The sequence below is a fragment of the Eurypyga helias genome, unplaced genomic scaffold, assembly GCF_000690775.1.
Source record: "Eurypyga helias isolate BGI_N326 unplaced genomic scaffold, ASM69077v1 scaffold18731, whole genome shotgun sequence".
NCBI classification, from domain to species: Eukaryota; Metazoa; Chordata; class Aves; order Eurypygiformes; family Eurypygidae; genus Eurypyga; species Eurypyga helias.
In genome coordinates, this window is record NW_010230371.1 from 6,813 (window position 1) to 20,690 (window position 13,878).

A 13,878-nucleotide genomic window follows, 5' to 3' on the forward strand; every position below is an offset into this window, starting at 1 on the left:
GGGACCCCCCCGCTGCCGCCGCTGACTCTATTACAATAGAAATTATTACAATATCCTAGGGAGGGATGAGGGGAAGAGAGGTTACACAGGAGCATGTCTTCTCAACCTGTGATGGACATTTTATTCTTGCCATGGCTACCTGTTTTATGAGGTCTATCAAATGCAATATTGCTTTCTCCTTCATCACCTCATGAATTTTAGGAAAACAGGCCTGAGACCTCTACCACTGTTCCAAGTCATCAACAGGCAACAAATGACTGATAGTTTTTAGTCTACAGGGCTCCAGCCAGCAGGACTGCCAGGCTAGCCCAGACAGATTCACGATCCTAACTGATAATTTGGTCTCTTAGAACTCAAGCGACACCAACTGCAGAATACAGAGAACATTTGCCTAGCTTTAATGAACAGCTTCAATGTTTTCTCTTCCTGGACATAAACCAACACTGTCAATACTGGATATGAGGCAGCAGCACCAGTAACCCAATTGCCTGCATCATGACACGTTTACCAACATGAAACAGTCTTTTTCCCTCTAGCAAGGGAGTTTTTAGACAGAACACAGAAACTGTAAGAGAAAGAAGGAAAGAAGGGATGATAGTTGAGTGAAATTGATCTTACAGTAGAGGAAACCAGAGGACAGATTGTTTCTTTTTTTTTTTTTTTTTTTAACTACTGTTTTAACATTGCTCTTTAGTCTGTGTTTAGAAATCTGAGGTCTGATTTCAGGAAAAAAATGAGACAAGAAATACTGCTACATTCAGTGTAAAACTATGAAAACAAGGTTCTCATTTAAGTATGTTCTTGGACAAAGTTAGGTACCAATGGAAAAAAAAAAAAAACAACCAGCTAAACTGATCTTTATAGTTATTTGGGTTTTTTTTCCTCCAAAAGAATAGATTAAGATGACCACAGCTAAGGTTAACAGGCCAAGTTGTCCACAAGTCCCCTAGTTCTCATTCTTCAGTTATTCTATCATTTCCTTTAGCAGGAAAGAGTCCCATGCTTTTTAAAAGTGTGGACAAAAAAGTTTCAAGGCCAAAGGTAAGACGGAAAGAAACTCTCAACTTCAGTGTTCTGCCAGGAAAGAATGCCTTCTCATACTTAGTATCTGGTGTCAAAGAATCTTTCTGACCTATTTTTTTCTCTGAGAGCACCAACGTTTCAAGCATTCACCCAAAGTAACCATTTCGCTTTGAGGGTGGTGGTGGTGGTGGAGCAGCTTCAGGGAGACACAGCAGCAAGCAAAAAGCTCCTGTTTGGGTGTCCTGGCAGTTCTGGGTGCGGCTGAAGTTTTGCTTGGCCAAAAGATGGAAGTTGTCGTTTGATGAAAACTGCACCTCTTTGGCAGAAGCGAGGCACAGCAATCACTGCAGCCCCTCTGAAAAAAGCAGAGTGGAGACAGAGTGAAAACTGTGCTCAAGGAACGAAGATGTTTTTAATGCCTTACTCAGCTCCTGAATCCACGTAACAGAAAGAGGGGATTTAACTTGTCTCATAAAGCTCTCTAAAAAACCGTAATTGAGAACAAAAGAAGATGAAACCATATTGGCTGGATAAACAAGTGAGCCTTGACCTACTACTGCAACCTGCCTCATCTTCTGTTATGTTAAAAAGAAAAAAAGACGTCCCATTTTACTGCCTCTTATGGCATATAATACTATAATCTCTTAGTGAAAACAAAGACCTACTGACATTTCTAACAGATTCTAATTCCGGGCATTTCACGTGAGTAAAACCATCCTTTGGGAAACTAAGCTCCTTTGCAAGTTCATGAATTTCAAGGTAAAGCTGCAGCTAACATTTCCATCATTTGTAATGAGCAAAGGATACTGTCGTATCTTAAAGCAGTGTTTTTTCTTTTACAAGTAAGGTATTTCCTTACGTAGTTTTGCTTATTTGCAGGAGCATGCAGAGAAGAAAAGCTTCAAAATTATAAATTATCCTGATCACAAAAGCTCTGCGCCTTTTTGTATTGCAAACCAGCCATAAAAATCACTGATATTCCAAATAAGATACGCAAAAAGAAAACAAAGCCAGAGCAGTAAAATTTACTCTTGCAACGAAGCCAGTAAGAAACATGATATGAAGACATGCATTATGAGACAACTAGACTGAAAGCGTGAGCTATTGTAGAGAAATGGAATGGGACACTTACACAGTGGCTCTCTCTCAGGGGGTCCTGATGGTTACTATGTTCTTAAACCATCTAGACAGAATAGCAGGCTGGGCAGAAGGGAGCCACATACAATCCACCAGATGACAATGCTACACAGTGTAAACACCAGCATAGCTAGGAGCCATCTAAAAAGGGGGTTGGAGGGGGAGGAAAAGATGAACAAAAATTCAAAAGCAAAAGCTACTGGTGCATTTTAGCTTGTTTCAAGTTCTTCAAAAGCATATTGCTCTATAACCTTTGCCAAGCATTCTGTAACCTTCTATGGCTGTTAAGAATCCACGCAACCACAAATTGCCAAATGTAGTATCCGCATGTGGCTGCAATCAAAGCCAATCTTCTGAAATCCTCACTGAAGTCATCTATTCCAAAGAAAGCCCGTATGACTCTTTTGTAAACAAGGGCATGCTGGAGCAGTACATCTCTGACCCCTCGCTGCCATCTCTCACGCAGTTTGATTGGCTTTTATTCATACATCTGACTTCACAATCTTAGGTCTTCATACCAAAACATTAGATCAGATCTAAATCAGTTTGTAGGAACAAGCAATTTATGTAAACAACCACACGATGGGGTATATGATCTTCCTGTGTTCCAAGCAGCAAAAGCTAATGCATAATCCTTTGCCAAAGGTACAGCATATTGCTAATTAGCACATATACAAAGTATCCATTCGTCAAAGTATTTAGAGTTGATACAGAACAAACATTATTGTGCTGGGGCTAAACCGCAACAGTTACACACAAATCCCTTGTGACTCAAACATAAGGAAGGGCTCTAGCTCTCAAAGACTGTAATTGTCCCAGCTACTGGTGCTCCTATTTTTTTTGTTGTTGTTGTTTTTTCCTCTTCTCTGTGACATAAAAACCACACAGTTTTAGAAGCTTCTTTTTGTTCGCTTAGGTAAAATTAAATCAGTTTCACGCAAGATTAATTACTTTTAACAGTCTCAACTACAGGGAAAAAGACTGACACCTCTTCTAGTAGGGAAGACTTCTGACTCAGGTAGGGCAGCTAAATATTCCCAGTGATATTTTGGTTTAATAATAATAACACAAAGAATGTAAGAAGTTATATATTCATTTTCACTGAATTATTTCAGTACAAGCTGCAAACCACACAAATAACTCTGGGGAACAGAAGGAGTGAAATTCCAACTACCTGTGCCATAAGCTCTAGATCAATTATTTTAATTCTACAGAAGTACAAGCTAACCAGTTTTAATTACAGCAGTCATCTTGCAGAATGCCTCATGAATGGAATAATATTTTAATAGTTGACAGGCTTTCTGCATGCTAAGACAATGGCTCTGAACAGATTATCACGCAGTCTAAATTCATTCTATGGAATATGCAATAAATGACACCACCTTTACTACATGACTTAACGCACCTTCTATGAAAAAATATTACAGAGTGGAAATTAAGGCATTATGTGCCTTGGAAACTAATGTGCAAGGTAGCTGTTTTTTACTGTGGCATTTGAGGTAACTGAGCTGATGCGTTGTTTTAATGTCAGTTGCTTTGATCTGAATCTGCTGTTTCTTATATGATTGCCTGTGTAAATCACGGGCACGAACTAAAGAGAACCTTTTATAAAACAAAAGCACAATTCACACATAGTAATGTGTGAGCGTTTCCAAGGACATATTCCTCTACTTTCAGCACATTCTTACCTCTCATTTTTTCTAGAAGAATGACACTGTTTAGTCTCTAAAAAACAAACAAACAAACAAAAACCAACAGGCCAACAGCTAGCAGCATCATCCCCTACAGAAAAGACAGCCCAACAAAAGCCAAGCTGGCTTTTGTCTGTGACTCTGGTGCTGTTATTTGCAAAATCTAACAGCCAGGGGTTACCATTCCTTTCCTAACAATCTCATGAGACCCACATTTGTCTTGCAAGCCTTGCATTCTCTTGTAGTTTATTCAAGGGCAGACAGAGTTTTCCTACCTAGTTAGCACAAGCTGTAACAGATGCAAAGGTAACTAGGACCTTTCTTTTACAGGTGGTGTTTCAGTACTAGCATACCACGTTCCCTGACGTAAGTGCACTCCTTTTGAATTTATATGCTGCAATAGCACTACTTGCTGTCTACCAGATCTACCGGATGTTATCCCACGGCCCAAAGGATTTAGGAAAGTTCCTTTTCAAGGAAGAGGAAATGAACGGAAGCTAAAGATTCTTCTTTCAACTTTTCTTCTTAGGAAGCTGATGTCAAAAACCAGCATGTACCTTATTTCAGCCAATCAAACACCACCACACAGAGTAATATGCTTCCATTTTATACTACTGCAGGAAAGACAAGGGAATGTTTGTGATGAAACTAAAAATAAAGCATTCAGAACTATGGTAAGAGCTTGTAAAGCAGACTACTGGAATAAAAAACAGTGCAAAAAACTAGAAACAATGCAGTTCTTCCACCAAGTTATCCTGCCTCCTTAGCGCTCATCCAGCCTTCTGAGAAAGAGTGAATCTCACGCTTGTTTCGAATGAGTAAAGCAGCCTTGGCAACAAACTTCTGGGGGGCAAAGTGAAGTATGCATAGAGAACAGGATAGAAGCATTTCTGGCATTTATACATTCAGAAGCTGACTTACGTTAGCGTAGATGCAGTTGGAGATTTTGCCTGCCTTCTACTTTTCAGAGCACGAAGCTTATCACCTTGTGTTAGACAGTTTGTTTCTTCTTCATCACTGTACTGGATACGTCGAGGTGGGGAAGGGATAAACCAAGATTAAAATATAGACACTTAAACGTTTAAGAATTAACCTTATCTTAAAAGTTAGAATTATCCCATCAGGAAAGTTTGTCAGCATAAAATTAAAGGAAACTCACTTGCATAAATACAATTTTACAATACAATGTCCGTTAAGTAACAGACAATCCAAACCAAAATTAGTGGTTTCGACTGCAAATTGTTTTGTTCTAATACTTTCTGAAGTATGATAAGGATGGTCCTACTTCACCGGTATACTACACTTCATTTTTCATACCTGCTGTCTACAACCTTTCCACTCCCCCATACCCCTTGATACAAAAAGGACAAACAGAAAAAGAATCTGATTAACACAGTTTTACTGTACCCACAGGTTGTTTGCAACCTGAAGATTCTCAACAGTAGTTACAACTTTTACAAGAGCAGAATATTTGGATGGTTACCAGTTCAATGTCCTTTCGGATGGTTCTCCTGTTTCTCATGTCATGAATTGAAATATCATCTACTCCCGACAGAATTCTTGTTACAGCAATTTTACGGTTTCCTTTCAACTTTGCACGGGAAATATCTCCTTCTGTCCAGAGTTCTGCCTGTTTGCTATCATAACATGGGAAAAAAAATCCAGAATACACCAAATCAACACCCAAGGTTATTAAGTGTATAACAGAAGACATCTAGATCTATGTCTGAAATAATTTACAGTCAATCTACTTACTCCATCAGGAAGTGTTGTTGTGGTCCAATCACTGAACCAGGTCTATTTATTCTAATCCAGGCAATAGTTTCAGCAGCTGTCATCTGATAATGCTTCATGATATAACAGGCAATAAGTGTGCCAGTTCGTCCAAGACCAGCTGTGTAAGATAAAAGAATGGCTTCTTTTATATACCCATCTTCACCTGGAATCTGCTGTAGCTACAGACATTGTTAGTTGGACAGTTACTTGCCTAGTTTATTAAACAAACCTGCTACGGATCAAATTTGGTAAGTGCAACTCACTTTTCAAACTTTCTTTTCCACGTACAAGCTGACTAACAGATTGTTCACGTTTTTTGAGTGAGGTAACCTTCCAAAACCAGAAACTTTACAGATACCTGTAAGTCTATCCATCTTTACTTACCTGTCTATCTATGAATATGTATTACAGGTATGAAAATGTTTTTATGAAAGACAGCAGGCTTTTTTCCAAAATTCTCAAGGCACCTTCTTGCATATTAATCACCTATTGCACTGAAATCAGTTGCTTTTCCAATCCCTCCTCTAACTGATCTCTTAATAGAGCTCCCAAGGAAAAGACAGATTTTGTAACAAACAAGTCTGGGTACTAGCTGACAGAGGCAAAAGGTACTCCAGACAAGAAACCTTCTTTGCAATGGCCCTCAAAGCAGTTCTATTTACCCTGGGAAACACGAGAAGGAAAAGAGACTCCAGTTAGTGTCTCCTCTCCTCGATCACTTGCTGCAGATGTCAGACTGCAGCCAAGAGAAGCACACAGTGCTTTCCGTGCCCTGCCCAGCTGTAAGAACAGGCGACAGCGTTCTACTCTTCTAAGAGCAGGCTGAGGAACATAAGGCAGTCTAGACACCACCAGTATGATAAAGGTCAAAGAACACCTTAATCTGAATGAAAACAAAGCACTGGTACCACTGACACACAATATTCAGGCGTGATCAATTAAGCGATATGCCCAAATTCATCACCTCAGTGGAAAGTAAGAGTACGCACTTGCATCCCAACAGTCAAGATGATGCTTTTACCAATTCTTCCACTTCACAGGATAATCCTCTGAAACACACAGCAAATGGATGGCAGATCCAGGAACAAAAATACACTCTTTGCAGGCTCCAGGCAAATGGGTTAAGAAAAGGCCTTTCTCCTTCAATCACAGCAGTATTAGGTATGCTGGTCAGGCCAAGTTTGTGGAGAACAAATGTCTGATGGACTATTAAAGATAATGTGGGAAGGGAAACACAGTTCCTCTAGAGCCACAGAAAATGTTATCTTTATACTAGCAGTGCTGGACAGGCTCTGGATCTCTTTTCCTCGGCAGTCTGGCGGAACAGATATTAAGAGCATGCCCAGAGTAGCTAGTATAAAGGGTTTCTGAGGGATAAAGATTTCTGTGGTCCTGGAAGAACACTCACATTCTATAATGAATCTCCTCAAAAAGCTGTACTAAAATCTTCAAAAGTTTATGACTTGGTGTATTTAACCATGTATTTTCAGAAAGACCTGTAAACCTTGGCAGGACTTCAAATTTCTGCTCAAAAGCATCTTCTGAATGTGCTAACACTTTCTAGCAGAAAGAGCTGTTAATATTGGCAAGCCCACTTTCTCCAACCTCATTCTTTCCTGGAAACAGCTGGGAAGACTTTTCTGGAACTTAAAAAAATTAGAAGATGAAGTGCAAGAGCAGAAGCATAGAAAGAATCTGTATGGAAAAGCTGCAGTTTGGCAGAGATGTTAATAACTAGATATAACGGAATTTTAGTGCAAAATACCTCAGGAATTGTAACTATAAGCATCACTTGCAATACAGAATGTTGTTACACTATACCTTTGCAATGAACGGCCACAACACCTTCAGCATTTTCACAAATATTTAGGAAAGTTTTAACTATAGTATCACTAGGTGTGCTTCCATCAGCAAAGAAGAGGTCAAAATGCTCAAATCCAGCATCTGTAAATCGTTTGGCATCATACAGTTTTTTGTTGAGGCGTATTATCGTGGTGACCTTATGTTTCTGGAAGTATGGGAAATAAGCCTCTGGAGCATGGTGGGGATAGCCTATTTGAAAAAATAAGGTGGAAAAAGAAAGAGAGTAAGGCTCAAACTGCTGCAGAAATAAAAACTCAAAAACAAGAGATGAAAACACTTTCAAAATAGAACTCATGTTCAACATAAAGAAACAGACTAACTGAAAATGGAATTTTAACATAATCACCTAGGTCAGATACAATTAAACCAAGCATTAAAATTCTACTGCCAGGGTTCTTATAAAAGAAAAAGAGCCAAGGAAAAAACACACTGTTTGAGGAACAATTTTTAAAGCTTGTTCTTACTGATAACAATCAACTAAGAAAGCAGTGGGCTTGTGTCCCCCACCTCCTTTTTTAAGCATACCATTTTCAATTTTACTTCTTGAATGAGGTCCACTGAAGGCAATGAATTTGTTTGGTATTATCCAGTTAAAATCTCCATTTTCTGCTCTCTGTCAAGAGAAAATGCTTGGTTTATCATTATCCCTGTATTTTCAGGCTTTTCCTTATTGTTTCAAAATACATGCTAGATAGAAGTGATGTGCAACTTTTGCCAAAGGAAGTTACGTTAGTCGTCTGCTTTCTGTTCCATCGGGAGGATGCCGGAGGCTCTCAACCTCACTTTTCTTGCCTGTGTTCTCCTCTTTCTAAATTACGAGTTATAGAACACCACAAATGATGCCTTTCAGATGAAGGGCATCTTGCACTTTTGATTTTTTATAGGTTTCTAAATGATGACCTTGGCTTTATCCCTGTTTGCAATTTAAATCATGACTTTGTAGATTCTAGGAACACTTAATTTTCTCTTTACAGATAACTAGCAGCTTTGCATTTCTGAGACTGCATATAGTCAAGAGTTGCAGTCCTTCATTGTCACATTCATTTCGATACCCCAAAGTGCATTTTATAGGCTTGGTGTTTCCCAGCCCTTTTTCCTTCTTTCCTTCAGAGAGTGTTATTAAACCTTTGCCACGTGTTCACAGAAACATGCTTTAATTTTTCTCCAGAACACAGTTAGATCTGGACTTGTATGCCCTCAAGTTTCTCATCAAGATTGCTCAAGAATGTTCATGACTTCTAAGAGGTGGCCAAATTCCCACTCACCAGTCATCTTCCAGGGATTTAATAATAATGACAGAAAAAAAGTATTTACTTCTATTTTGGTTTATGGTTCCCTCCCAGGTTTGAGGCTAACTATGCTTAAATCTGAATTTTAATATTCTCTGTCTGACCATGTACCTTTATTTAACAATCAAACTTCAAAGTGACAAACCAGAAATGGAATCTAATGCTAAAAAAAAAAAGTAGCACATATTATAAGCAACCTTAGCATTAGCAACAGCAAACAAATCAGAAGACAGACGACTGATACTTGAACACTTACTTCATAATGCTCATATTCATTTACATCAAACGTATTGAAATCCAGGAAACCATGCTGCAAAGCCTAAAATTCAGAATACAGCTTTTAACAGAGATAACATCTTTTAGTGAGGACAGTTTATCACTCTTTTAGGTTGCTGAATGACCTTTAATACCTGTTCTACTTTTACAGAGAGATTTCTTTGTATCTTTGAAAAAAATACAGATCAACTCAGTCTTGGCTCAAAACAGATCTGTAAATTTTAATATAAGTGAACTTAAGACAAGCAAATCCACTCCTTCCTGTTTTCATCAAATCACTATGAAATTCCAGACTACAGATGCATTCAGTCTTTCTGTTACTGTTAGGAATACGAAACTAAAGAGGGAAAAATAACTAGCAAAATTTATCTCTTGAAATTATGAGTACATTGTGAAGTTAAGGATAGCAAATATTTTTGAGCATGGAATGCTATTTGCTCTCATTATGATGCTAATATCTTCACTGATTTTAAACTGGTTGTAGACAGACACACAGTTCTAAGCACACTAGCATGGTCTCAGATGTCACGTAATTATCCACAACAATTATTTTTAATACAAATGTAAACATTTGGGTAACTGACAGTTTACCCACTTCTTAAAGTTAGGAAGCACAGATAATCCCGTATCTCCAGATATTTAAATTTATACATTCTAATCTTCTCTTTCACTTCATAATCTTCCATAGTTTTCCTTGCTGTTCATTGATACTGAGAAGAATAGCAATTCACCACTCTTGGCATACAAGCAGCCAGTGCCAAAACATCCAAAAAAGCTGAAAATCATAAATCTGCAAGAAGCTGTCTTAATCAGTAAAAACACCAGTATTTGGCAGGGACACTCATAATACAAAAGACAGGAGTAGGATATTTAGCTGCAGAATTCCCCATTTCACTACTCATACAGACTAAAAAGAATGTACCTAAATTCCCCTGTCCTTCAATGACACGTTAGTTCACCACTGTATTGCTATGAAACACTAGATTATGGTAATTTGTAGATAAAACCAGAAAAGCATCCTAGCATTTGTCATATTTGTGTTACTGAAGCAAAACTTGAAGTCATTAGCACAAGTTGAAAATGCCTAAAAAGTATCACTAACCGATTCAAAAGAAGTTTCAGCGCCTATATTCAGCCTCAAATGTAACAGCGGGAGGGGAGAGAGGCATATAATAAACCTAGCACACAACTCTTAGGGATCAAAGGTGTGAATGACTGTCCCAAGAGGTTACACAAATAAAACTCAAAATTCCCTCTTTAAAACCTTCACTGGTTGCTAGCCCTAAGGCTTCTTTTTCTACAGATCAATATTGAGCTGACCTTTTCCAATACAAAAAACATTGGTTTACTGACCTTGTTTATTGCATGAAAACAGTCCAGCAATGTCAGATGAAAACTGCAAGTACCAAAGGAAGCATCCCTATAACATATGATGACCAAAGCGGTAAAATTATTCCATTTTAATCCAAGTGAAAGCAATTGAAGATATTTCTCTAAAACACCTTTTAAAATTGCTTCAAGATAATTACTATTACAGTGAAATAATTATGTCAAATGATTACTTCATTTCTCCCACCTTGTATCTTACACTAATACCAAAACACAAAGCAAGTTATTAATGTTAACAGATGATCCCGAGTAAGGCTACTCCAGTTACAGTTTTGATAAAACTTGAGACATTCCATTTCTGACAGGAACATTGAAAGTGGCATACCTCAAGAACAGACAACACAAACTCCTTGTGCAAAAGCTAATGCTTGAATTAGTGTCATATTCTAACATACAATCTCAGAACATTTTCTTCTGGAGTACACTTTCGAAAAAGTCAAATTGTAACACACCGCCATTTTTTTCTTAAACTCCACTCAAAAGAAACAAAGACGCTGTGCACATACCTTCTACGCACGCATGAACTGTGTCTTCTTAATAGAAGTGTCAAGATACACGTTTGTATATTAAAAGACTTTCCTTAAGATGCATTAAATAGTTTATGTTTAAACATGAGGAGAAACTGGTTTGCATTTAAACCCTTCCCTTCAACTACAATTTTCAAAATTCTGTTGACCCAAGAACCACATTAGTTCATGGCCATTATTAGATTCCACGTGCACTGTAAAAGAAGCACTCTACAGTAATACTAAAGTCAAGTAAAAAAATCAGTTTAAACTGAATCTACACCAAAGATTATGATGTCTGGGCAGAACACCTCCTTCTGAGACCATGCAGCCATCAGTAGCACAGAATCATTAATGTTTCAAAAAGTTAAAAAATAGTTAACGTTCAAATTTCCACTGAGAGGAGGCAAAACTTCTGAAGAACCTGGATGGTTGCCTCTACAATTCGTTTGCATCCTTTTCGGGATCAGTTTGCCTCAGTGTGAAAGGTGGGGGAAAAAAAAAAGTCATCAGGAGAAGGAAGTGACAGAGTCCCACCCAGGTAAAAGAGAGGACAGGTAAAGGTGACATTGGGTGTCTGTTAGGCCATCTGACCATGAAGAACAAGGGGATCAGGCCCTCTACACAGACAGGAGCAGCTTCACATTCCCAGGCCCTGGTCCTCACGAGGAACTTTAGCCACTCTGATATCGGTTGGAGGGACAACACGGCAGGACCTAAGCAAGCCAGGAGGTTCCTGCAGTGAACTGGTGACATCTTCCAAGTGATACAGAAACCAATGAGGAACAGTGGTCTGCTGGACCTCATACTCACCAGCAAGGAGGTGTTCGCTGTGGATGTGAAAGTCAAAGGCAGCCTTGGCTGCAGTGACTGAGATGGTGGACTTCAGGATCCTGAGGGCAGGGAGGAAGATGAAAAGCAAGCTGACAACCCTGGACTTCAGGAGAGCAGACCTTGGCCTCTTCAAAGAACTGCTTGGAAGAGTATCATGGGATAAGGCTCTAGGAGGAAGAGGGTCCCAGGAAGGATGGTTAATATTCAAAGTCACCCCCTTCAAGCTTAAGAGCAGTTCATCCCAATGAATATGAAGCAGGCAAAAATGCCAGGAGGCCTGAGTGGATGAATAAGGAACCCCTGGCCAAACTCAAACACAGAAAGCATACAGAAGGTGGAAGCAAAGACAGGCAACCTGGGAGGAATGCAGAGACACTGTCCGAGCATCCAGGAATGAAGTCAGTAAAGTAAAAGCCCAAATGGAATTGAGTCTGGCAGGGATGCCAAAGAAAACATGAAGGGCTTCTATGGGTACATAGGCAACAAGAAGAAGACTAGGGAAGATGTGGGCCCATTGCTTGATGGAACAGGGGACCTGGGTACACAGGACATGGAAAAGGCTGAGGTACTGAATGCTGCCTTTGTCTCAATCTCTACTAGAAAGACCAGCCTTCAGGAATCCCAGGTCCCAGAGACCAGGGGGAAAGGCTGGAGTAAGGAAGATGTACTCTTTAGGCAGAGGAGGATGAGGTCAGGGAATAGTTCTGCAAACCAGACACACCTAGGCCCATGGGCCCTGGTGACATGCACCCACAAGTGCTGAGAGAGCTGGCTGATGTCATCGCAAGGCCATCTCAATAATCTCTGAATGATCACGGCAACTGGGAGAAGTGCTGGAGACTGAAGGAAAGCAAATGTCACCCTCAACTTCAATAAGGGCAAGAAGGAATCCCGAGGGAACCACAGGTCAGTCAGCGTCACCTCAATTCCCAGAGAAATGATGGAACAGCTAATCCTGGAAACTATTTCCAGGCATACTGGAAAAGAAAATCATAAGGAGTAGTCAGCACAGATTCACCAAGGCAAAGTCACGTTTGACCGATTTGATAAACTTGTACAATGAAATGACTGGCCTGGTAGATGAGGGGACAACTGTGGATATTGTCTACCTGAACTTCAGCAAAGCCTCTGACATTGTGTCCCTAAGATCCTCACAGACAAGCTAGTGATTTGTGGGCTGGTCTAGCAGACAGGTGGACTGAAAACTTGATGAATGGCTGGGCCCAAAGGGTGGTGGTCAGTGGTGCAAAGTCCAGTTGGAGGCCAGGAGCTAGCACTGTACTGCAGCAGTCAATTCTGCATTTGATCATGTTCAGCATCTTCATTAATGACCTGGATAATGAGGCACAGACTTCTCTCACCAAGGCTGAAGATGACACAAAACTGGGTGGAGCAGCTGATACACCAGAGGATCATGCTGCCATCCAGAGGAACCCTGACTGCCTGGAGAAATGGGCTGACATGACCCTTCATGAAGTTCAAGAAGGAGAAGGGTAAAATTCTGCACCTGTGGAGGAACAATCCCAGCACCGGAACAGGCTGGGGGCTGCCCAGCTGGAAAACAGCTTTGCAGAAAGGGACTTGGGGGTCCTGGTGGGCACCAACTTTAACACGAGTCAGTGATGCGCCCTGCGACAAAGGCAGCTAACGGTGTCCTGGAGCACATCAGACAACGCATTGCCAGCAGCTCGAGGGCGGTGATCCTTCCCCTCTCCTCAGCACTACTGAGGCCACACCTGGAGTTCTGTGCCCAGTTCTGGGCTCCTCAGTGCAAGCAACATACAGACATACTGGAGAGAATCCAGCAAAGGGGTGCAAAGATGGTTAAGGGATTGGAGCATCTCATATAGAAGGAAAGGCTGAGAGAGCTGGAACTGCTCTAACTGGAGAAAAGAAGGTTCAGAGGGATCTTATCAATGTATATAAATTCCTGAAAGGGAGACAGATGCAAAGAAGACAGAGCCAGGCCCTTTTCAGTGGTGCCCTATGACAGGACCAGAGACAATTGGCACAAACTGAAACACAGGAGTTTCCCTCTGAACATCAGGAACCATTTTTTTTGTTCTGAGTGTGACTGAGCACTGGAACAGGTTG

The 13,878-nt window shown here is 40.2% G+C and overlaps 1 protein-coding gene across 1 annotated transcript in view; it reads right to left on the minus strand.

Annotated features, from left to right (window-relative positions):
• Nucleotides 1–12,919, minus strand: part of LOC104516408 (dual specificity protein phosphatase CDC14B-like) — a 17,756-nt gene extending 4,837 nt beyond the window's left edge. The window contains exons 1-9 of the mRNA XM_010160722.1: nucleotides 12,894–12,919; nucleotides 11,595–11,843; nucleotides 10,409–10,475; nucleotides 9,036–9,098; nucleotides 8,016–8,103; nucleotides 7,449–7,679; nucleotides 5,607–5,745; nucleotides 5,335–5,488; nucleotides 4,773–4,873 (exon numbers count right to left, since the gene is read on the minus strand). Coding sequence (XP_010159024.1) covers nucleotides 4,773–4,873; nucleotides 5,335–5,488; nucleotides 5,607–5,745; nucleotides 7,449–7,679; nucleotides 8,016–8,103; nucleotides 9,036–9,098; nucleotides 10,409–10,475; nucleotides 11,595–11,843; nucleotides 12,894–12,919 — 1,118 coding nt within the window. The remainder of the gene's footprint in view (nucleotides 1–4,772; nucleotides 4,874–5,334; nucleotides 5,489–5,606; nucleotides 5,746–7,448; nucleotides 7,680–8,015; nucleotides 8,104–9,035; nucleotides 9,099–10,408; nucleotides 10,476–11,594; nucleotides 11,844–12,893) is intronic.
• Nucleotides 12,920–13,878: the final 959 nt, after the last annotated feature.